General features: G+C 36.1%; 1 protein-coding gene across 1 annotated transcript in view; it reads left to right on the top strand.

Annotated features, from left to right (window-relative positions):
* Positions 1-25,129, top strand: part of ZNF385D (zinc finger protein 385D) — a 288,653-nt gene extending 263,524 nt beyond the window's left edge. Inside the window, exons 5-8 of the mRNA XM_045555815.1 lie at positions 9,378-9,611; positions 21,637-21,815; positions 22,878-22,979; positions 24,826-25,129. Coding sequence (XP_045411771.1) covers positions 9,378-9,611; positions 21,637-21,815; positions 22,878-22,979; positions 24,826-25,059 — 749 coding nt within the window. The 3' untranslated portion in view covers positions 25,060-25,129. The remainder of the gene's footprint in view (positions 1-9,377; positions 9,612-21,636; positions 21,816-22,877; positions 22,980-24,825) is intronic.
* Positions 25,130-26,222: the final 1,093 nt, after the last annotated feature.

Below are 26,222 nucleotides of genomic sequence, written 5' to 3' on the forward strand. Positions count from 1 at the left end.
TGTTCTCCCGTTTCTTTCTCTTCTGCAATATTTATCAGAAAGATCACAAATTCCAACAAAACCCACCCATTCATCTTCCTGCTTATCAATTACATGTGGCCGGCTCCAATTAACTAGACCAAGGCCTAACATATTGCCTTCTGATTAACTTAGCTTTGGATTAACTTATTTTGGATTAATTTACACTTGGAGAGGATGAACTGTGCTTTATATTAATGTCTATGAGCAAAATAGAAAATGAATTCCCTTGAAATATACAGACTCTAAGTTGTGGGAGAAAAATCTATTCTTATAAAAGGAACTCTGGTTTAACTGCTAAATAGAAGGTTAATTTGGCTCCCATCATTATTTTTCTCTGCTTCAAAGATCTAAATGTGTCTCTATCCTTCCTCATTTATTATCACGTATATTTCAAAAAGTACATCTTTCAATAGTAACATTCACTGTTTGGTTAGGTAGTATCTAAAATATTTTTTAAAGAATTATTGCCTAAGTTTTTCCAAATTCTCATCTTCAGGTGACTATCTTGTCCTGGCTTGCCTAAGACTTTCCCATTTTAGCACTGAAAGCTTCAGATCCCAGGAATTCCCTCAGTCACAGGCAGAAAAGGATACTGGTCACTCAATCTCTAATTTCCATTTTCTTACATTCATGACTTGCTATTTAAGTGACATAGCTGAGACCAGTTAATCTAAAACAGAAACTAATTGGCAGATCTGTCAATGGTGGTTCAAAGTGTGGTTCTTGGACTGGCAGCAGCAGCAGCACTACCTGGGAACTTGTTAGAAGTGCAGATATTCAGGGCCTGTTGGATACCTGCTGAAATAGAAACTCTGGCCCTAGGACTGGGTAGTTTGTGTTTGTCAAACCCTTCAGGTGATTCAGGTGCGTACCAAAGTTTCACAATCACTAGTTTACAGTAACAGGATTATTCTGCATTCCTGAAAGTTTCCCAACATCTTGGCCCCAACAACATCTTCTTTGTGAGAGCCAAAGAAGCATAAGGAAGGAGTGAAAGAAACATTATAAAACAAATTATAAAGGGAAAATGATTAAGGGTGAAAACTTAGTTTGGAGGCCAAAGATAGGCTATTTATATTGCTATGCCGATTTTCAGTCTAGCACATTACAGGAATATAACCCCAACTTTTGCAAGAAAAGCAAATACCTAGTAGACTCAATTTGATGACAGCAGTATCTATATTTATCAATGGCCAATTATCTAGCAGATGCTGTTCTAGTTGTGTTATGGACTATGTAATATACCATAGGAGTAGGGAATATAATCCTCACTGACTTTTAGAAACTAAGGCTCTGATATGATGAGACACTGATGTAGATTGCTGAGGTGACTATTATCAGCCAAGAACATCCCTGGGATATTAAGTTAGGCTGAAAAGACATGCCAAGGCTTCTGCCCTAGAGTGAATTACTTATTTGTGGATTCTAAAGAAAAGAAAGAGGGCAAAAAGAAAAAAAAAATAATACTAACTCCAATCAGCTTATCCCTACTTAAAATAGAGACCTGGTATTTTGAAGGAGAGCCCAAATCAAGCCAAATGATCAGTCTCATAACCACTGTGGAAGTGAGCAGTGTTTGAGAGCATGGACACAGTACCCCAGCCTACCTTTCAAAACTGGCAGACCATAGAGTGTGTAGAAGATTTCAATCTGTGCAGGATTTTAAACACACACACAATCTCTCTCTCTCTCTCTCCATATATATATATATATATATATATATATATATATATATATATCACACACACACACACACGCGCGCATTAACATTTAAAATTTGGAAATTTTCCATAAAATTTATATTTTCGTCTTTTACCAAAGTAATAAAGCATCTGGTAAAAGTGGACGTATCCCTAATACTGTTGTTGTCAGTTGGCCCACTTCACTCATTTACATCTTCTGTTTTTCCTGTTGGCTCTTTTTTAATTTTTTTTTTTTTTTTGAGGGAGGGAGACCATTGCTCAGAGAGAGTATGCCTGCTTATACTTGATGAAATCCCAGCTCAAACTCAAGAGGTCCATTTCAAGGTCAAAGACATTTCAGAGAGGTAGGGTTCACAGATATAGAGTAGATCTCAGCTTCGGCAGCCAACTTTGGATCCTGCTTAACTCCCCAGGGGACTGGACAATTCCTGCTGAGACTGCACTGCCAGCGCCTCTGCTTCTCCCTCCTGCTTGGCCTGATTCTCCTGTCCCTTCTGCAGCTTATTAGCTCATTCCGCAGTTGTCTGACCCAACTTAAGCCATCTTTGACCTGGTCCTGATCACCATCTTCTTCTTAGGGCTTCTGCAGCCACATTCTAACCTGGCAACGTGTTTCTCTTGCGCTTACCCCAAAATTTGAGTGAGCGATAGGAATAGCCTAAATTTTGAATAAATTATCCTATGACATGAAAGTTATCTAACATTGCCCTCTCAAATCCTCTGAGAAAATGGCCAGTCCCTATGAAACTAATTGGTCCTTGGCTTCAAGAGGGAAATCCAAAATTTGAATCTTTTTTTAATAAGCTCTGTCTCCAATACCTTTTCATTGTAATAATTTATGTTCTGATCTGCATGTGATATACCCAATGTAAAGAGATTTCAACAGATTACCATTATGTCTGTGTACGAATCTACTCTACATAATTGCGTGAAACAGACCATAGATTGGGCAGCTTTGAAAAACATCTCAAAAGTTGCAGTTTGATATTTTTGTTTAGTGAGTTTTAAAAATCCCTTTCTTTTCTATAAGAGAATACATATAAGGAATGGGAAATCTAGTTCAAACGGCATAAAGGTAAAAAGAAATACTCACCTGATCCCTTAGAACATGACGAATTTCATGTAGGTTACTATGGAGCAGAACTTATCACTGATTAAAAGTACATGGGATCACTTTTTGAATGGAATTTCCAAGTGACAGACCATTAGAAATGTAATAAAAATCAGAGTTTAAAGTACAACTAATTTTTCTAAGTTTTCTAGTAACATCTCCTACTACTGCTCATCCTCCTCATAGAGTGTGAAGCCACTGTTCCCTCCACTCTTCTCTTATTAGAGCTCTATCACTCCTTCATATACAAGTCATATTGCATTTATTTCTTTATCCTCAGTGCTTAGCACAAGATCTGACACATAGGAAGGGTTCAATCAAACATATCCCCAAAATTTTCAGGGTTGAGACATGAGTATAAATAGAAATTATATGCCATATATCTAAATAATTATCAAGTCTCACTTAGTAGCCCCATAGCTTGTTCCCCAGGGATTGCCCTTGTGACCTGGAGAATAAAAAATCTACTCACCTGAGTCAGCCCTGAGCTTTACCTAGTGCAAAACAGATCTGCAGGAACAGAGCAGCAGCTGTGTGCAAAGCCAGGACTTCTGGCTTATGACTGGATCCACTCAAGCCAGGTAGCCTGCAGGTGGAGGGTTGATTCTCCCCAGCCTCATTCAGTGGACTCAGGATTTCCAGGCAGTTTTAAGCACTTTCTACAACTATATTACCCTAGAGGAAGGGAAGGAGAAAATGTTTGGGGGGACTTTGTCTGCTTAGACATATATTAAATATTTTGGTTATTTGAGGTGGTCAAATTTGTACGAGAGCAGCCATTCTTTCTCTGCTTTCCAGATAGAAGCTGTGATCTTCTCTGACCTCACAGCACACACACACAAATACACTTCAATAGAGATATGTATGTATAGCCACACAGGCACACATAGACCCACGCATAGACACACACGTAAATCCATAAGCAGACGTGCACACACACACACACACGCACACACACAAACACACACACCTATGAACTCTCAGCCTCTATATTCTGGCCTTTAGGGAGCCCAGTTCAGCTCTCATTTCTCTTCCCATGATTTCTATTTGCTTAATTGCAAAACTTTTTTACAAGATCAAAAAATACAAAAATAAAGGAGCTTTTGTTTCAGTGGCTTGTGATTTGTGGAGCTCTCAAAAGTGCAAAGCAGAGCCCATTACAGAGGCTATTCCTGCCTGGGTCATAGAGTGTGGTAATGTGCTCAATAAATGTTGGTGGTGGAATCAAATAAAATTGATAAAAAAGCAACCACCAATAATAATTTCTAAAGACTTGTGATTTTTCTTTTTAGTCACAAAGCACCTTTTTATACTTCAGAATGTCAGCATATTTAAGAGGAAGCAGCTGTTTTACTCATTTGCTAGCAAGTCTAAGTGAGACTTAAATTCACACAGGGAAGAAGAAATAAATCGGATTTAATTCTGAGTCTTCAATCTGCAGGAAAACATGATGAGCATCTTTAGGTCATAACATTAATCCCTGTTACCTGGGAGGAAAATTAAATAACTCACCTATGGTTTTCCCACTTGGGTTATGAAGTCTGTAGCTAGAGGAATAAATTTCTTACCCAGACCATGCAACTTGGCAGCTTAATTTTATTATTCAGAATTCAAATTGTTTATGTTTCCTGGAATTCTTTCTTATGCTTTATGGATTTTTTAAAAAGTATTTACCATGTTTTTATACAAGCTGAAGGGCACAAATAGGGCACTCTGAATATTGACATGTTTCCTTTCATTCTCAACTAAAGCCGCATTCCAGAAAGTATTAGCAATCTGTTTTTACGCCAAAGCCAAATAGTGACAGTTGCAATAATGAATATTTGCTACAGGGTGCTGGCAGAAAAATGGTACAGAATTGCAAGCCCAAACCGTCTAACCATATCTTCCCACTGAATCTCACCCATTATTTTCAACTCTCTGTCACATACGTTGTTTCTAGAGTCATTGGTTGTATAGTGCAAACAAAAATCTGAATCAGCCTTTGGGAAACACTGAGAAAAGTGAATCATTATTCTACTTTCTCATCTTTTGGACAAAAAAATAGTGCAGTGAAGGTGCAGTGCGATTTATTCTTATCATTCTGCACAAGAGGTTATTTGAGACTTGTGGATTTTTCTTTTCTTTTCTTTTTTTAAATGGATTTGAGCAACTTAATACTTTAGCATAATGGATGATTGGACATACATGATTGACTCTAGCTCGGGCCATGTTTAGTTTCTTTTAAAGTCAAATGTTTAAGATGTTATCTTTCAGCATGAATAATAAAGCATGACTAATTCAAATTCTCTTACTAAAAAATGAAAATTTTAGCAATAAAAAATAAATGAAAAGCACACACAACTGAACCAAGCTGAGTTCAAATCATTGCTGTACCTGGTAGCAGCTCGGGCATTGGGAAAGTTCCCAGATTCTCTATAACTCAGTTTCTTTGCTACAACAGTAATAAAAATATGCACCTCTTGGGTTTTTATGAGGATTGAATGAGTTAATACCTATTAAATGCTGGAAAAGTGCTTCCACAATGATTAGGTATTATTGTTGTTCATTCCTTCCTTCATTGTTATTTATTGTGTTTATTTCATGTCAAGTATAAGTGCAAGGTTATAGGAATGAACAAAATAGATTAGGGATTATTATTAATAATTTTATAATTATTTAATATCATTGTCTATGTCTTATAAACTATTTTGCCACTAAGTACATAATCTATGTTTATTGGACTTCTTATCCCCAATGGCTTAGCATAGAACTTTGTACAAAAGAGCTACTTAATAAATATTGATGGAATAAAGTTTGAGTGCATGAGTAATTGCAGGTAAGATAACAAGCACTAGATTTGGAAATGGAAGATACAATGTCCCGTCTTAGTTTCTACCTTAGAGGACAACGTGATCTTGAGAAGTTTACTGAAACTTCCCTATCTAAAAATCAAGAAAGCTATACTATAAAACCATGAAGGTCCCTTCTATAATTCTACAAAGTAACCAGAATGATCCACTATTTGTTAACTAGTTGTAATTCTATTTTTTCTAAATGTGATAAACTTTTCTTTTAGGATAGTTTTAGATTTACAGAGAAGGTGCAAGAATATAACAGAGTTCCTATATACCCTGCACCTAGTTTCCTTTATTGGTAACATCTCACATTACTATGGTAAATTTGTCACAACTAATGAACCAATATTGATACATTATTAGTGACTAACACCCATACTTTATTCAGATTTCCTACATTTTTACCTAATGTCCTTTACTTTTGCGCCAGGATGTCATCCAGGATCCCATATTACATTTAGTCTTCACGTCTCCTTAGGCTCCTCTAGATTGTGACGGTTTCTCAGACTTGCCTTGCTTTGGTGGCCTTGTTAATTTTAGAGAGTACCAGACAGGAATTTTGTAGAGTGTCCTTAAGCTTAGGTTTGCTTTATGTTTTTCTCATGGTTAGACACGGGTTATATATTTTGAAGAAGTAGACCACAAAAGTAATTCTCACCACATCATATCAAGGGTATATTCTGTTAACATGATCATTCATTTAAGATTCTATTTTAATGAGAGTGTTAGAATTATTATAATTGGTTAGTTAATGTACCATAGTAAAGAAAATTTCTTTGTTATATATAATTTTGTATGCAATGTGTAGAATACATATTCTTTGAATAAGATATAATCTTAAAATATATTTAATTTACTTTCTCAGTTTAAAAAAAGGATACTCTATCACAGATAAAAGAAAGATTAGTAAAAAAATCTATGTTGTATTATAAATTAATAATAATCCTACCATGTGGAGTCAAGATCTATATATTAAATTTAAAAAGAAAAATGTAACTTTGTATTTCTTACAAATAAACACAAGCTCAAGAAATAACAGATTTGTGCTCAGCTGTGTGGTCAAAAGTATGCCACAAAGTAGAAGCCCCAGAAGTTAAGAATTTTGATATTAATTCCCCTAAGCCTGTCTCATGCAAGGAACTTGCCTTAAGAAATGTTAATACTTCACTAAGCCCCAGGCATAGAGAATCTGGTGTCTCTAATCCTGTGGTGTCTTTGGTATAAATGTACATTATCCTCTAGGGTCAGAAGAGACACTAATGTAGCTATCACAGGGATTGGACGATTCCTGGTTTTGTTTATGCTATACTTGTGTTAACAAATTTCACTATAAATAGGAAAGTTAGCTTAGGATTACTGTGATCTATGCTATGTGCCATTTTCAGATCAAGATATAAAATAAACATGTCAATCCAGAGGAAAAGCTGTTAGAAGAAGGTATTACTAAGGAAATCTTTGCCATGGTAGATTTCAATGAAATAAATGCCCACAGTATCACACTCTGGTTTCAGCATGTGGCCACATTAAGTTTAAATATAATATCTGTATTTACGGTTGTCACTTGATGTAGAGCTGATCATAAGAACAATTTAGAGGTTTTATCCCACTGGAGCTTGTGACCTTATTATGGAGAATCACAGTCATGGCTGAGAGTATCCTCTCCAATATATTTATGTATATATTTTTAAAATCTGTAATTTCCTTGTTCTATTTAATGCGTTACTCTGGCTTACCATATACTAATTGTGTGACCTTGGGAAATTTCCTTAATGTCTGGAACCTTCTCATTTTCACAGCTTTGTGTAAAAGTTAAATGGAATTATTTTATAAGTATGTAAAATTATTTTTAAGTATATGAAACATGTAGCAAATTGGCCATTTGTTATTTATTCATAGGTACATATACACATAATTTCAAACAATCATTTCTTGTTTTTTGAGGACAGTGAACAGCTATGACATCATGTTAAGGTTGTTATGTTTTATGCCAATTCTAGGTTCTCAGAGATATTTTCTGGTTATCTTTTTACTAATGGAACCTTAGCAGGCAAGTAAAAACTAATCCGGAAGTGGACCTTTCCGTGCCAAGGGAATACGTGTATTCCAGTGGCAAAACTTGGTGTTAGAGTAATTTTATTTTCTCTAGCCATGAGGTGCTGATTTACAGTATGATTTTTTAAAAAACATGATTAGTGAATGTTCTCCAGGACACTGAAAGAGACTCACTTGATGATCTTAGCCGCCAAATAAGTGATTAAAAGTGTGTGAAATGTCAGGCAAAGGAAACAAGATCTGGATGAATTCTTTTATACGAGAGTCCTTAACAAGAGTTTATTTCTCTTATTATTGACTAGTGTTTCTGATGCCATATTTAGAAAAGTAGCAGTAAACAATCTTACCCATATGACTGGATCAAAGAGGCTATCCAAGAAAGAGGCATCCAGTAGCTGCAATCAACTCTTGGTAGTGTGAGGTAACAAGAAGCAAGCATTTATGCAAACAAGACTTCTTTGCAAGAAAACACTGTCCCTTACACCCCTGCCCAATCCATTTATCATGAACTTTTTGTGTGGCTTTAAATAGTGACCATAGCAGCATAAGGAATAAAAGGGAGTTCTAAGAGCAGCTGTAGCTGTAAAGACAGTGTGGGAATATTTTGGATATTGGTTAAAAGCCAGCTGGAAGGCAGAAAAAAGTAGTACATGGGTAGATAGCATATAAGTGTAGAGCTCATTTGTAATTCATTACTGGATATGGCAAACATTGCTAACATCATGGTGATTGGCATATTTGAGAAGAGAGCTGTGTGTACCCAAGTAAACTTAGGGCAGGGTAGATTTACTTTGGAGGTTGATCTTTCCAGATTTAGATTCAGACTTTGGAGCCAGAGGAGTTGTAGGGTTACAGTACATCAACACTTTCATGGTTGTTAAACTCTTGAAATGATGTGACAACAACATGGTGTAACCATTTTGTGAATTCCTTGGGAATAGTGACTATTGATGTTTGAATACTTGTGCCACAAACTCCTGGCATACAGCCTACTGCAGACTATGCATTTAATAAATATGCTAGACTAGAATTCCTCCTTTTCTGATATTGATGATTTTTGTACCTGGTGTTGAATTATAACCCTTTGTAAATAGGGCAATGATTTTCTGAACTGTTGATCTGGACAAAGCAATTATGGTGTTAGGGTTCTGTAATTTATTTATTTTTGCATAAGCATATATGCAAAAGAATCTGTAGCTGTTTTTTAATTAAAGAAAGAAATGAAGAAGGAAAATAGATAAGTAGTAAAAAAGAAAAATATCTTACAGCCATTCATCTTCTATTTTAATTTTTGAAAGCCATCTGTGTAGAAATATATGTATGTAGAATGTAATATATTAAAATATTATTTTACTGAGGCCATATGTTAACAAAAGAAATTTGTGGTTGTGTTTATCTATCCCATAGAATATTTGAAAATTGTATTTATGTATATTTTGAAAAATCATCTCAATGTTTTATTGCAATTTATGAAATTAAATATGGTCATCTATGTAAATTTTCTTATGAGATGATTGATGCATAGTTGATAAACACCAATTGCTAGCTGCTGTTATCATTATTAGCAGAATGTAATATTAGTGATGCATTTCCAAATAGAAAAAGATAATACCACTGTTTCCCCCCTTTTTTCCTATGCTATTTTGAATGCAGACGGTACTGCAGGGACACCAGCAATATCAACGACGACAACTGTGGAAATCCGCAAAAGCAGTGTTATGACAACTGAGATCACCTCTAAAGTAGAAAAAAGCCCCACAACAGCCACTGGCAATAGCTCATGTCCTTCCACGGAGACTGAGGAAGAAAAGGCAAAACGGCTTCTTTACTGTTCGCTATGCAAGGTTGCTGTCAACTCTGCCTCACAGCTGGAGGCACACAACAGCGGTGAGACGCAGTGATTTCTTTTCTGTCTCAACAGCTCTGCAATTATCTTCCTCTGAATAGATGAGATCTTTTGCAGCAGGGGACAAAGGGGTGGAGGAAAACTGGCAATTATTATAAGGAATTCATTAACCACTAAAAAATAAAAATGACAAGCAAAGTATCATTTATATGGGGTCAAAGGACAGTTTCCAGGGCTTGCAGGCTATGGTGTGTGTTTGTGTGTGTCTGTGTTGTTAAATATTAGGAGATGAAGTAAAATATAATCCTGAAATATATACATATATATATATATATTTTTTTTTTTTTTTTGAGACAGAGTCTCACTCTTTTGCCCGGGCTAGAGAGCCATGGTGTCAGCCTAGCTCACAGAAACCTCAAACTCCTGGGCTCAAGTGATCCTCCTCTCCTGGCTCAGTCTCCCAAGTAGCTGGGACTACAGGCATGCACCACCGTGCCTGGCTATTTTTTCTATATATATTTTTACCTGACCATATAATTTCTTTCTATTTTTAGTAGAGACAGGGTCTTGCTCTTGCTCAGGCTGGTCTCGAGCTCCTGAGCTCAAACGATTCACCCGCCTCGGCCTCCCAGAGTGCTAGGATTACAGGCATGAGCCACCATGCCCGGCCCTGAAATATATTTTCCATTTATATGATTTCTAGATTGTTTAGCTGTTTCTATGCATTTGCATCTAAATGAAACTTTCTAAAATTGTACCCATATTATTGTTGCAAAATGTGGTTGCATGACTCTAAGTACTTTTGGTTAAAACCCCTGTATTACAATTGTTATGGCAAATAATGCTATTTGTGCTAAATCTATGTGACCTGGACAATGAAACTTAAGAAAGTGTTTATTATGTGCAGCCATTGAGGTAAGATCTTTAAATGTAATATTTTATTTTCTCTTCCCAACAACTTCCCAGCAACTTAAAGATGTTATTCTTTTCATTTGTTTGAGGCTCAGAGAAGGCACAGAACATGACTAATTAAGTGACAGAGCCATGATTTAAACCCAGGTCTCTCTGACTTAAACACTGAACTTTAATAGCAAAAAGGAAAAATACTGTAATACTGACAAGCCAGGACCAAATGGTCTCTTAATATACCAATATATTTTCATTCCATCCAGCTGTTCTGTGTGTGTGTGTGCATTTGTGTGTGTATATATGCCTCTCTCTATATATATACACACACATATATACGCACACTTACATATGTACACATACACACACAATCTGCTTTTCTCTAAAGACCGGGTTCATTGCTGGGACTCTGTCAGCAACTATAATAGAAGAAGAATCATTTGTGAAGCATACCTTGAGTTAATATTATAGCCATATATTGAGTCATTGACCAATCGTTGTGCTTTACTTGTAATATTCAAGTATTGACTTCAAGACTCTAAGGAGTAATTGCAGATGGAGAACAATTCCTTCAGCACATATCCTCCCCCTGCATACATTAATTATAGTCAAGGAGAGTTCATGAGTTCAGGGGCTGAAAAGCACAGTAAAGCATCTGGCCCCAAGTCAGAATTGATACCATACAGATTTGCCATGTATTTAATTCACACAAATACATTTCTTTCTGGATACAAAATACTTGGAAGAATAGAAACATCATTGGAAGTCTGTTTGTTTCTAGAGAAATCTTGATCATTTCACAGTGACAGAGAAATACATTCATTTTAAGGGGGGATCAATTTTGACAAATAAACAAACCATGTCCTTTGAGGCTAGAGTTTATTTATCAAGAATTTGAACATCCTTCTTGAATTCCTATTAGAAGCAGCAAAGAAGGAATTACTAATTTGATTACGTCACATCAGGTTAACATTTTTCATATTCTGATTCTATAGTCCTTATCTCTGTTTTGTGTGTCAAAATTACCTATGCAGCTTTAAAAATGTATCTACCCAAGCACTATACCCAGGAATTCTGATGATTATATCCAGGACCTGGGATGCTATCATTTTGGGGAAAAGAAAAAGAAAATACCCTCACAGTGTTTTGCAGGCAGAGCTGAGAATTACTACAACAATCTCATCTGAGAGTTTAAGGAGGTGAATGTGGCTATCACCCCTTACTTGAATCTCTTTATAGGAGTGTTCCTTCTAAATTTTCAGCCTAGATTGCAGACTACAGCCACTCCTCTTCTTTCCAAGCTACTCCTTGGCTTTTCTTATCCTTGTATTTCTCTTCCTGCATCAGAGATCTTTTTCTGTTTGGAAAGCACCCACTCCAGAGTCCAGGGCCTAATACTCATTTTAAGCTCTCCCTAGCCTTTGCACTAGCCGTCCGTGTCAGGACTAGAGGTGGCAAAGGAAGAAGAAGAGCTAACATAAGTAGATGCTCTTTAACTCCTTTTGTCCACCATTTTTGATCTCGAGATTCAGCTGTGTAGTTTGTAGCTGGAACAGTGTTGGGAGGCTCCTTATGTCTGGAATTTCCTCTAGATGTAGATGAATGTGAGTGCAATTCTTGCTGTATCCAAACAACTGCTACTCGCGCACTGGCTTCCTCTATATCTTTTCCTTAGGGTCTGATATGGAGAAATTCAGGGACTGAGTAAAGGAAAAGAGGCTCAGGTATACCCACTCTCCTGCCAGGAATTAGAGCCATATTTGTAGAATTTGTCATAGGATTATTGTGGTGCATTTTAATTTGGTTTCCCTCAGACGAAGAGTCTGAGACAAGAATTTGAGGGCAAATAGTTTTTTAGGGAGGTGAAAGAAATAGCTTAGGAGAGTGAGAAAAAGAAAGAGAGAAAGGAAGGCAGCCAATACCAAATGGATCATTTAGCCAGTTACCAACTTGGGCAACTGAAGCTTACCAAACAAAACTATTATACTTTACTGCTCATAATCAATTTCACTGTTTTAAACATAAAAACTGCTGCTGGTCACATGGAAAGACAGAATTGAATTAACTCAAATTCTGTTTCTTCATCTTTATAATCAATGTGCTGTCATTGTTGATTTATAATCTACTATTTACATTAAAAAAAAAGATAGAGTACCACAGGGCTTGAATGCATGCACTATGCCCTTAGTGAGCTCGGTGTATTTGGAACTATTATGAACTTACTAATGAAAGAAAAACTTGTAACTGAGTTTGTATGTGTCTGGAGCTCATGTGATATCTGTTATAGGATAAGTAATAAAAATGTGCTAATTTAATATATAGTAAACATCAATAGTAACCACATCACTTATTTAGAATATAGACTAACAAAACATTTTTAGACTAACTCTAATAACTGTTATTATTAGAGTTGTCAGCTCATGGTGCTAGTAGAAAGCAGACTTCCCTGTCCATTTAGTTCATTTAATTTTTGTTTTCTAAATTCTCTTTAAATGTACCCCCTTATGATTAACACCCAGGAAGACCACAATCACTGCCTCACCGTTAGAACTCCAGTGCTCCCTACACTTACCCCTATCCCTCCAATCTAACTTCGTAAAACTTCTCTGCTTTCTTCTAGAGCCAGATATTAGAAAATCACTGGTAAGATTGGGTTGTGTTTTTCAGGGAACCAGGTTTGAAGGACACTTCTGATCTGAAGCAGCCAGGTTGCAGAATGTGGAGATGTTTCCCTTCCATCCAAATAATAATTTTAAGTATTTTTCTCCTTTGGAAACACATTCTATATTATGTATACATAAATTAGGGTTTTTAACACTAAGTGTAGAATTGTGCATCTAGGGGTACTCTTGGAAAGCCAATAACCTTTCAAAAACATGTTTTTCTTTTAAAGGCAAATTTTGGGAATACAATTTCCATCAAACACTGCCTTCAGTATGGGCCAGTAGAATGGACTAGAAATGATGAGAATTTTACCCTTAGATATCCAGGTAGCTTTTCTATGTGAGCCTGAGAAAGGCAATGGTCCTCTCTGGGCTTTTCTCCCTCTCTCCCTCTCTCTCTCTCTTTGTTTTTTTCTCTCTCTGTGTATCTGTCTGTCTTCAATGGCATTAAGAGGCTATATGGCCCCTTTTAAGGGATCAAATATTATGGCATGATTATTAGTATGACCACAGGTGCTGCTGGTATTATTCAGAGGTCAGTTATGTTATTTCATTTGCTTTCTGTTTTTATTTTTCACTTATGTATAACCATTTGAAGTTGCAGTTAACTGATTTGTATTCCATAACATTGGAATATAGGATTTGAACAGAAGCATTCTTGCTTTGATATTTTTAGAATTTGGAAAGAGAAGTACCTCCTCTGAGCTAATATTAGCAGGGTTCACAAAACAGTCTAAGAATGCTTTAAATACCTTAAGAAGATACAATCTTTTTTAAGAAACCTGGAAGCCTCCTTTAAACTTGTATGTCATAGACACAGGTACTACAAAAGATGTATTTTTCTTTAAAGAGATTACCCCCAAACTTTCTGCTAGTTAAGGCTTTGTTTAGCTAATTTTGATAGTTTTCTCTATATAATTAAACAAAAACCCTTTGAAATGTTTTATAGTTAAAGTTCATTACTGATTTGGGCAGGTTTTTCTGGTAATGACTTGAAGTAGTAACATTTGATAATTTTCACTAAATTCATTCTTTTTTTTCTAGTCCCAGACAGTTTATTCTATCCCTCACTAAGTTTTAATATACAGAAAAGATAGTTATCAAAGGATATATTTTAGTAAATTTTAGAATGCTTAGAGATTTTTAAAATTTTGCCTTAACAAAAGCAACAATGTTAAGGAGAAAGAGAAGATGGATTAAAATTTATTGAGCATATCAAAGTGCCAAGAATAACTCTTAAAACAATAAATCAGTAGAGCAGATGATTTTCCTTTTTTATAACTGAGGACATTGAGGCACAAAGAAACCAAAGCTCACACAGCTAATGGAGGCAAATTCTATCCCACACAATTCCACAGCTTGAGTTTATATAACACTTTTTACAAATGAAAAAAAGATAAGTTGAGTGTTTATCAGTCTGTATTAATATCTATTAACATTACCTAAGCTAATTCTTGCTGGGCATCTGCTATGTGTTAGGCACGAAGAATATAACTATTCGCAAGACTCAGTCATTGCCTTCAAGAAATCCATGTCTAGTTTGTGACTCTTGTGTTCAGAAATAGAATATGCAGAGACTTGTTTCATTTGAAAATTTCATTCAAGCCAGTCAGCAGTGTTCAGTATTCACGGCCTTATTATTATTATGGCCCAAAGATTATTTGCCATATTCATTTAGCATCTTCTAGTGTGATGGTAAGGCTACAATTTGATCAAAAATAAAGATAGAGACTCTTATAATTCTTTTGTTTTTGTTTTTGTTTTAATTTCAGCATATTACAGGGGTACAAATGTTTGGGTTACATATATTGCCTTTGCCCCACCTGAGTCAGAGCTTCAAGCGTGTCCATCCCCCAGATGGTGAGCACTGCACCCATTAGGTGTAAATATACCTATCCCCTCCTCCCCACTCCCACCTGCCTGACACCCGATGAATGTTATTACTATATGTGCACATAAGTGTTGATCAGTTAAAATCAATTTGATGGTGAGTACATGTGGTGCTTGTTTTTCCATTCTTCTGATATTTCACTTGGTAGAATGGGCTCCAGCTCTATCCAGGATTAATACAAGAGGTGCTAGATCACCATTGTTTTTTTGTGGTTGAGTGGAACTCCATGGTATACATATACCACATTTCATTAATCCACTCATGTATTTATGGGCACTTGGGTTGTTTCTACATCTTTAGAATTCTACTATGTGTCTTCTTTAAACTTTCTACAAATGATAAAAAACAACAAAAAAAGAAACAAATACAATGCAGCCTTGTACCTCCTTTATGTTCCACATGCCTATGCAGGGCATCCTTGAATATTAGACTTGTACTGTCTACTATGGCCACCACTAGCCTCATTTAAATTAATTGTCACTTCAGTTTCTCTGTTGCAGTGGCCTCATTCCAAGTGCTTAAGGGCCACACATAGCTCATGGCTACTTATTAGCCATGTACATATATAGGTATAGGGTATTTCTGTCATCACAGAAGTTCTACTGGACCGTGTGTACTACAGCTATAATTCACAAGTAGTATGTTTGGGGGATTGTGACAGTGAATGATTTAGGTTATATTACCTAATAAAAATAATTTTTACATCCCTGTGAGCATTCATGGCTTAGTTTTTCACATTTGGCGACCCCTCACTGATTAACAACCAGAATGAGTGACTTCAGAGATGTGTCAAGATGCATTTTCTGGCTGTGTAGTTTTATATGACTGTTCTTATTAAAAGCGGTTTCATGTGCAAACCAGTGGAATATTCAACCTATATTATTTTTCCTGCCCATGCCTCATATAAAGTCATTGATATTTAGAACATTTCTGAAAGTTTACACATGAAAATATGTCACAACTGAGAGCTTGGAGTTTGAAGTTGAGATGTGGATAGACTATTGCTTTTTACTTTATATCCTTCTGTGCTCTCTCAATTTTCTACCAAAAGCATCTGTTACTTTCATTAAAAAAAATTTAAAAACCAAAACTAGTTTACATAAAAAGCAAACAAAAACACTGCTTTTATAAATAAGAAAGCATCATATCTCAATTATGCTATGGAAGTATGATTAATTTGTCCATTTATTGATTGTTGAATGTTAATTATGTGAAGACCTTTAATCTAGGCTCTCTTCGGGAATGCATATAAAAGCAACCTGGCACTTTCCATGGTCTTAATGGCCTTGTTCTTAAGGACAAGAGATGGGCGTACATAAAGATTATTCAATGTATGTCTACAGCAGCATAGGAAAGCCTCAGTGTTCCCCGGAATCAGAGTTTCAGGGCATTCTGGCTAAAAGCAGCTTTCTGGGTCACATGCTGGGATTTCAAGGATTATTACTATACTGACTCCATGCATTTATGTCCCCCATGTGAGGAGCTATGTGCTCTGCCCTTTGGGTCCCTCAGCCTGCAGAGCTCTTCCCTGGGCTTTCTTTGGTCACAGGGTCCTTCAGTTGGTTTGTCTTCTACCCCATGCTGACCAGAACTTTCCCTCAGGGGCCTTTTCTGATGCTAAAAGCAAAGTTATTTTTAAATCTGTTTTAGACTTCTTGTTTTCCTGGGCTCTACTTTCACCTCTGCAAATCGGACTTCAGATACATTACTGGTAAATCAGCAAATTACTTTCAACCAGGAAACTGACAGAAATAATACCATTTTTTACTCATGTGGGGCATTACTTGGTCACCTAATACCCGGGATGCCATTCTGGGTGCCTTAATGTTCGCTGATAAAGTAAACCCAAGTTTTCTTCCCTAAGACAAAATTAACATGGAAAATGTGTGCTATATGGAGGTTGGTGTAATAAAAAGTTAATTTGACATTTAAAGGTTTAAAAAAAGAACACACGGAGGTTTTTGATGGTAATTATACATTTCAGGTTTATAGATTCAAGAGAATTTTTTTTCCTTCAAGACACACAGGGTTGGGATACAATGCTATTATACTGAATATCATCAATAAACACATCAAAAAGAAAACCTTTGCACTTTGCCGTTTGTATGGAGACTGATTACTTTCCTGCCAATTTACCTATAAGCTGAATCTCTGAACTTGTCAATGAGAAGGTAACTAAATTATTGCTGGCAATTGCATGTGTTTATTGAGGAGTAGTCAAATGCTATCAAATATTATTTATTTAATAGACATTCTGAAAAATTAAACTTGAAGATACTGAAATTTATATTATAGAGGGGCAAATTTTTTAGACTAAACCAAAATAGCTTTCACTATAAAATAAATCCCTCTGAAACATTTTTTTTTTTTTGAGACAGAGTCTCACTTTGTTGCCCAGGCTAGAATGAGTGCCGTGGCGTCAGCCTAGCTCACAGCAACCTCAAACTCCTGGGCTTAAGCGATCCTACTGCCTCAGCCTCCTGAGTAGCTGGGACTACAGGCATGCGCCACCATGCCCAGCTAATTTTTTCTATATATATTTTTAGTTGTCCAGATAATTTATTTCTATTTTTAGTAGAGACGGGGTCTCGCTCAGGCTGGTCTCGAACTCCTGACCTCGAGCGATCCACCCGCCTTGGCCTCCCAGAGTGTTAGGATTACAGGCGTGAGCCACCGCGCCCGGCCTGAAACATTCTTTGTAATGTTTAGAAGTAATTTGGCAGTTTGAATCGAGAGAGTTAAAAATAGTCATAGTCTTTGTCCCTATAAAACCACTTATGAAAATCTATCCTAAGGAAACAATCAAATATGTGATAAAAGAAGTAATGAGTAGTATGCTCATTACAAGCTAATTATATAGGGAAATAAAAGGAAATAATGCAAATGTCTAATATTAGATAAGTGGTTAAATATATCATATCCATGTATTGCAAGTCTATGCTGTCACTAAAGATCATTTGCATTTCTAAAAGTATATGTAATTCCACAGGAATTTTTATGCAAACACACTTTAGCTAACCTATCCCAACTTTGAAAATGCATATATGCAAATAGAAAATAAAAGACTGATACATGATAACCATTATTATTTTGATGTGCCTCCAGTTGGTGGAATTATATTTTTTGTTTTCTTTTTTTAAAAATGCTTCTCTATTTTCCATATGACCTAATGAATTATTCCTAATGAATATTTATTTAATTTTTAAAAGTCATTTGCTAGTTTTCTTGCTTATCTACCTTTCCTTTAAGCCAGTACCTAACTCAAGAGCCAGCTAAAAGAGAAGTCATTAAAGATGACAGAGAATGGAAGGGAAAGCTAGCCGCTTCTTCCCATGTTACTTTATTTTTACAGATATAAGAGGAATATGTATCTTGCCCCAAAGTACCTCAAAATAAATAAATAAGCAAAAAGCAAACAAATACAGGATTTCTTGGAACCTTATGCCTTGCTGAATTTAAACTGCGGTTGGAGTATGGTTTCACCTTTCAGAAATTGTGAAGCTTCAAGTGAAGGTCATTGAGAGTGTCAGCCTTTTAAAAGTGATAGGAGAAAAATAGTCCACTTAGCTTTGCAGATCTCTCCAAAGAGGAAGAAGGAGTAAAGTACAGAAGCAGCCTTGTGACAGCCCTGCTGAGCCATCACAGAGGAAGGCACAGCCTTGCAAGATGTTTACATGATGTTGAAACCAGTGGTGATACCTTTGGCTGTCACAGAGACACAGCCTTTCTGTGCCTCTTGATTCATGGAACTCTGCTAAGCAAAAAACAGCACTATGAGAAATAAAAGGGGGAGGGAACTGGAGGAGAATTTTAAAGACTCAAATTAAAATCCACGTTTAGAAGAGACTATATTAACAAAATAGAAAAATAAAGGTGCTATGGAGATTCACGTGTAACTGTATCCAGATGGCTTAGAAATCCTTTGTGGATTTGTAGGGACTTAGTTAGAAATCTGCTTTCTACCTCCCAAGGGTTTCAAGTAGTGCTTACTTTGTGACCATGAGCAAGTAACTTAACCTTTCTGAATCCTAGTTTGTTATCTCCAAAATGGAGGTAATAATAGTACCTAATTCATTGGGTAGCTGTGAGTAGGCAAAAATGTTAGCACAGTGTCCTATATTTATTAAAGATTCAGTAAATAGGAGTTTTTTCTAATAATCACTATGCTTATATTATTGATGCACATTTTATCTCGCAAAAATGTAAATCCTTTAAAGTTGACTACATTTTACTGAGTTTTATCTGTATTAGGAGGAAATACAGCCACTCTTACTGACTATTCAAGCTTTAAGATCTTATAAAACTATCTAATAGCTGTTTAATTATGACTGACAATGTTAGTAAGTGCATGAGGTTATACTGTACAAAGTCCCACTCTGTTTCATGAACAGTAACCTCACAGTCCAAGCTAGTAATTGAAGTTCTCTCCCCCAATCTTGCCACATTTTAATGTATGTGTATGTGTATATGTGCATGTGTGCATGTATGTGTGTGTGTATTAGGCATGAATGGGTAGATATATTTGATTTTCCTATCTCCTCTAGCTTCTGTGGAAAGACTACACTGAAATAATAATTCTAACCACCCAATGATTTTCTGAGAGGATGGGTATTTCTCAAATGTTCACATATGTCCCATTTCTACTCTTCCTCTAGGGGCATGACATAGGTAGGTCTTCGCCTTCCAAAGATATTCTGGGAAGCACTTTATTTTATGGATCTTTTCCTGCTATTGCTATGCCTTACTACTGGGGCCAAATCTTTTAAATTTCTCCTCACCTCTCTAACACTCGACACTCAATCCTGAAGCTAGCCACTTATGTCTGGCTTTTTTCTTTCTTCCCATTTAAGATAAATTGCTTAAATCTTGTTGCATAGGTTAAAGCAGTATTCTGATCCATTTGGGTTCCACCTACCAAACACCAACCCTCAATCACGAAAGATATTAACCAAAAGTGAACTTGGAGTCCTTCAAGAAAGTCAGGATGAGAATCAATCTCCAGCTGCCTTCTTAGGCATTCATAGACCAAACCTGCCCCGCAAGTGCTTCTTAGTTTGACTGAAGAATCTGTGTGGAAAAAAATTTTTCCATAAAAGTATCTGTTGAGATAAAGAAGTTTGCCCAACCATCTACATATTCATCTCTTGCTCCCTAGGGCATTTTTGTGCCCTGCTCCCAGGCGTGCCAACTTCAGATGAAGTGGACAGCATTTGGGCTCACTCTGCTACAAGGGAGATGGGCGAACGCCAGCTTCAGTGAGGCATCACGCCCGTCATCACGGGGCAGCTCTGTGGCTCCGAGTTTCAGTTCCTCCAATCTTCCTGCAGGATGCTGACTTTTTTCTCTTTCCTTAATATGCTGAGATATAAACATTAGAAAAGCTGTGGATAAGAATGTGGATATTCAAAGTGGGTAATCTAAATTGTACGAATGTACACTTTTTATATTAGACTCAGTAAAGTTATTATCAATTTGAAGAAGGGAAACATGTACTCTGTAAATCTGCTTCATGTGTTGTCCCTTGTTTAACATGAGGTCGTGGGCACGGACCTAGAGTGCCCTCCCAAAGCGCTTTCCTCATTAATATTCAGTGGTTCTGGGAAGTTGGCCCATGACTCAGAACTGACCGACAATCTAATAAATACAATTAGCACTACTACAAAAATATTTTAAAAATCAGAATGACAGAAAGAACACAAATGATTGTAAAACAAAATTTCATGCCAAAAACACATGGCTAAGTGAGAAAAAATAAAGAATATTTATCAACTTTAAGAAAAAGGAGATATCAAGCAAAACTTTGAGAGAAAACTGCCATTATGAACTGTATGTAACTACAGTGATCTCATAAAAGCAAATGTTAATGGTTGATAATTAGAGTTATGTTACTTATGTGTGACAGCCCAAAGATATTGGTTTATTAAAAAGAGGCATTTATCTGTAGTATATCTTCTTAGCCTATGAGTTCACACTTCATCTTCTTGGTCATTTGTTTACATTTAAAAATACATAGCTAGTCACTATGGGCTTTACTATCCTAATATGGCTTTCTTTTCAGTCATTAAGATCTTTTCACTATTACTCTTCCTTCTGTGAACCTAAAACACATAGCCAAGAAAGCTTGTTTGTATTCTGTTTAGAAAGTGGGTATTTAATTAGTGCCACTTCTGTAAACACACCATGTTTAAACTGATTACATTTGTTACACATCACCTCCAACTATACCTTTAGCAGCTAAATCACTCTTCCTCGTCAGCTATCATTTATGTCTTATTAGCATCAAGAGGAAATGAAGTGAAGTCACACCCATTTAATTTCGCCTCAGGACTCTCACATTTAGTTACTATGTTGATGGTGCTTGTTTATGATGTGAAGCATTAGAAAAAATGAATAATTTAATAATGCTATATAAGGTGATGAGAGCACATTGTTACAGTCTACTATGTCACAAGCATCCTTGAACCATAATTCCTGGAAGAACTGCACTAAAATAAGGCATGAAATTTTGTTATTGTGTTGCTTTGTGAAAGAACACACTAGCTAAAATTTTTTCCCTTCCTCTTTCTTCCCACCTTCTCTCTTTCTTTCTTTCAATATTTCCGGCAGGTACTAAGCACAAAACCATGCTAGAAGCCCGGAATGGAAGCGGCACTATCAAAGCCTTTCCTAGGGCAGGAGTGAAAGGCAAAGGACCTGTTAATAAAGGAAACACAGGCCTCCAAAACAAAACATTTCACTGTGAAATCTGTGATGTGCACGTCAACTCGGAAACACAACTTAAACAGGTGGGCAGCCCATCTTCTAAGAATAAAAACAGATAGGGAACACCCTTATAAAGAGGATATTTTTGCCTCTTTTTTATTTCTCTTTCTGTCCCATACACTCATCCATCCACCCACCCATCCATCCATTCATCTACCCATCTATCCACCCACTAGCCTTCTATCCTTATTTATTTATGCTTATTTTAATTGCTTGAGAGAATACTAAAATGCGATGACTTCTGCAACCTTTCAGAAACTGATGGCATTGAATTTGTACTATTGTGGTATAGGAAGAGTGGGAGAAGGATATCAGATCTTTTCTCTACCAGATTTCCCACTCAAAAGTGTTGATTTTCTTTAAAGGTCAACTTGCAATGTTCCATTTTTACTTGTTTAGATATTTATAAGCTACAACTAATTTTATACTGTGCTGTTCTTTTATTTTATGTACTTTATTACATAGTATTACTGTATTTTTAAATCCTTCCACCACCTGCTAAAGGGATGACTAATCATGCTGTATTCATTTTTACTATGAATAGCCTTTCAAAGAGATCAATTATACATTGCCAACCGAAGGCCCAACCCTCATATTGCGTTGTGTTTTATATGTATATGTGTGATATTTCGCTGATTTTATGCACCCTAGTTATTTATCTTTAGAAGTTAAGGGGTTGACATTTGACTGTACAAATGTGAGGATAAATATTAGTATGGAAATAAATTCATGCCCGCCTGGGCATCTTTGTTTATTTGCACATAAAATTTCTTCAGACATTCCTTTCCTTTGTAAATGCTTTTCTAAAAAAGGGAGATGTGTGCAGTGACAAGAAGAAAAACTGGGTGAAAAAAAGATGCTTCTATTTGTTAAATATATACTAAAATGGATATCATAAAAATGGATATCCTTAAGGCATCAGAATCCCAGGACAAAAGTGCATGCTCTTTTATTTCTGTCTTTCTAAACTTGCATGGAAATAATCAATATATTTTCTCAGGTTAAAGCAATATTTGTGAGGTTTTTTTTTTTTTTTTTTTTTGAGTGACTTTTTTAAAGCTGTCATTTTTAATTGTTTTTAATAGCACATTAGCAGTAGAAGGCACAAAGACAGAGCTGCTGGAAAGCCCCCGAAACCTAAATACAGTCCTTACAACAAACTACAGAAGGCAGCACATCCACTGGGGGTGAGTGTCACTCTTTCTTCCCAAAAGATAAGGACTGATAAGTCGTCAGCATTACATAGTTTGCTGAACTCAGATTTTTGTTGTTGGTGGTGGTCAGTTATCAAATGGAATAAATGGAATGTATCTAAGAAATGACAGGCAATTGATGTAAGAGTCCAACTTCTATTCCCAAATGGAATTACTGGGTTCATGATTTATTTCAGAGTTTTGCCACTACTAGCCACAGCCCAGATTTTGAGTTGAGCTCAGGTTTATCACAGAGCATAGGGAAGCGAAAAAAGCCAAGTTCTTTTAAGTCAAGTAAGTCATCTCAAAAAATCTGGTCTTGATGTAGTAGATAAACTTTATGAAAGAAGGTCAGTGAAAAACAAGTTCTTTTATGTCCTTTTTTAATGTGTTTAAGAAACAAAGGATTGATATTATTGATACCCTCAACAATTTTGGGTTTTGAGTACCACGCTCTCAAAAGTATGGCTTATTTTATTTAATTATTCATACCAGGACACTTTATGAAACCTAGGGAAATATATCGTGGGAAACACCCTCCCCCATCACTCCAAATATGCTTGTTAGATTAGTAAGTGTACTATTATAATGTCTTGACCTGGATTTTTTTGTAGGACTTCAGAGGAAATCTATGAAACCTCTTGACATTGTTAATTAATGTTGATGAACATGTCTTTTGTATTGTTTTGTTTTTCTGATTGAGGTGACAGTGGCTTTCTTCAGAGAAATTCAGGGTTTAATGAAAAGTTAAGAACAACTGATCTCTAGTATGTGCTAAATTGTGCATTTTGAACTCTTTCTTCAGCATAGATCTTAATATCTGGTTCTATTGTATGCTGCTGACACATGAAAATACAGTTAAAGGAAAACTGCAATCATCTATTATGAGACCCCAGTATGATTTGACCCAATTAATTTAGTAGCATCACCCATTTTTATTCAAAGGAAGTTACTTTACTCTTCTGCAAAGACCCGATTTTAACTGCATTGGCAGGTGGAGAATTCTATGCAGAGCTGATATTTCAGCACCACTAGTTATAGCCCTGAGTTCTATCTTTTGTCATCACAGATGTAGCTTTTGACAATGAGATAAATGGTTCTTAAATAAACAGAGCAGACAAAATTTTATTGCTATTAGCATCTAAACCCTCCCCTCCTTCATAACTGTCACTATTTTACTGTTTCCATAAATGGGTACATTCTTTCCTTGAGAACAGGTATCTTACTGGTGTACTACTAGCCAGAGAATGAACTGGCTTTGTAGAATAGAATTAGGACACGGTTGCTGTTTGCACAAAGAGGAACATGTCAAAATTAGGGGTCACTAAATTTTCTTCACTTCTTTACTCAAAGTGGAATTTTGTATTTTTGTTTCTTTTGAATAATACTTCTCACCATTGGAAACAGTATTCTCTGTGTCACCCGGTTTACACACTTGGATAGTGCAATAGCAGCTGAAAGCATTAACAAATCTCCTTTTAAAAGTCTCTACTTTTTGATAGCTAATGTATATAGAAGGTGGCATAATAATTTTCTACTTTTTTTCAAGATGGATACTTTCCTCTGAAAATATAATTTTCAACAAAAATAAAATAACATGTCTGAGTACATTTCAGGAGAAATTTTCAGCCCTGGTTGACCATTTTCTGATATCTTCCAACTCTTCCAAAGGGAAAATGTCCTATACTTTCCGTTATCTTTATTGTCAGTTCACAAGTGTAAGTTTTTCTTTGTAGTTGTTTACTGCTACATGTTAAAAGCTGCCTACCCTTTTGGATTCTAAGTAAAGACTTCAAAACTTCTGTTCTTTTACTCTATTTTTTTATTTTTCCCTTCCCAGGTAAAATTAGTATTTTCAAAAGAACCTTCAAAGCCATTGGCTCCACGGATTCTACCCAACCCCCTGGCAGCTGCAGCAGCTGCTGCTGCTGTTGCAGTAAGTTCCCCCTTCAGTCTTCGAACTGCTCCAGCAGCAACGCTGTTCCAGACTTCTGCACTTCCTCCAGCTCTCCTGCGGCCAGCTCCAGGACCCATTCGGACCGCCCACACTCCTGTGCTGTTTGCTCCTTACTGAATTCCAAATAGGAGTCCTTGTACTGCAATAATTTTTCAAAAAACAACAAAAAAAAAAACAAAACAAAAGAGAACTATGCAGTGTTTATTTATAGTTTAAAGTATATCTGAAGAGCCAGGACTTTTGATAGTGCATTGAAAAGATTATTAAAAAAAGGGGGGGAGGTTTGGGGGTGGGTGGGAGGGAGTGATATTTTCTCCAAATTAAAGCATTCCTCTTGAACATTGATTGTTTTAGAAGTGATCTCCAACATTGACTTGTAGTGGTATCTAGAACTTCTGAAGCCTTTGTGACTGTGCTTTTGGGCACCTATTTCCCCCCTGCATTGTCTTTCCTGCTTTATGAAACAACTATACATTGTCTAAGGGCATTAACTGGTTCCAATGTATATATAATAATTTACTCTGTAGATCAAAATAATACAAAAAAAGAAAAAAAAAAAAAACAAAAGCAACACTGTGAATAGTAGTACCCGTGCTGGTCCTCTTGCTATGACAGCAATTACTGGGTATTTATCCCAACAAAAGTAGATACAGTAGATGTCTTGTAAAACAATAGTGCTGTGTCTCAATCTATGCCACTAGGTTTTAAAGAATTGCAATGGTAGAATGAACAACTATTTCATACCAGTAAGCAAACACCAAATGGTGTCATGCAGGTGTCCCCGGTCAGCATTTTCGTACACTGTCTAGCTTGGAGATAGAACAGGGCTAAGCTTAGAGGTGGAGAAGACATTAATAGAAATGATTTCTTACAAAATAATTTCTCACCCTGAAGAAGTATTGCTGGAAACAGGCAAGTGTTTGTAATGAACCTATATCTGAAAACAGATAAATCCATGCATCATGGGTGTTTAGAAAGAAATCAGTACAACTATTCTATTGCAAGGATGAGGGACAATCATAACCTATGATAATGCAAAGTAAAGATCTTTCATGTTAGTACATACCCAATAAAACAGAGAATATTGCATCTTTGCAATATCCCCCTTTATATCATACCAGTAGGGTTGTCTCTTAGGCAAAGTTTTCTGCTTTAAGTATGATGGTAGAATTAAGCATTAGCTATTATTGTGGGGATTTTATTGTTTTTTTTTTAGATGTCCTACTGACATGATATAAACAATTAATATATATTTAAATGTTAGTAACAAGAAAAGTGAA

The sequence above is a fragment of the Lemur catta genome, chromosome 1 (assembly GCF_020740605.2).
Source record: "Lemur catta isolate mLemCat1 chromosome 1, mLemCat1.pri, whole genome shotgun sequence".
Lineage (NCBI taxonomy): Eukaryota > Metazoa > Chordata > Mammalia > Primates > Lemuridae > Lemur > Lemur catta.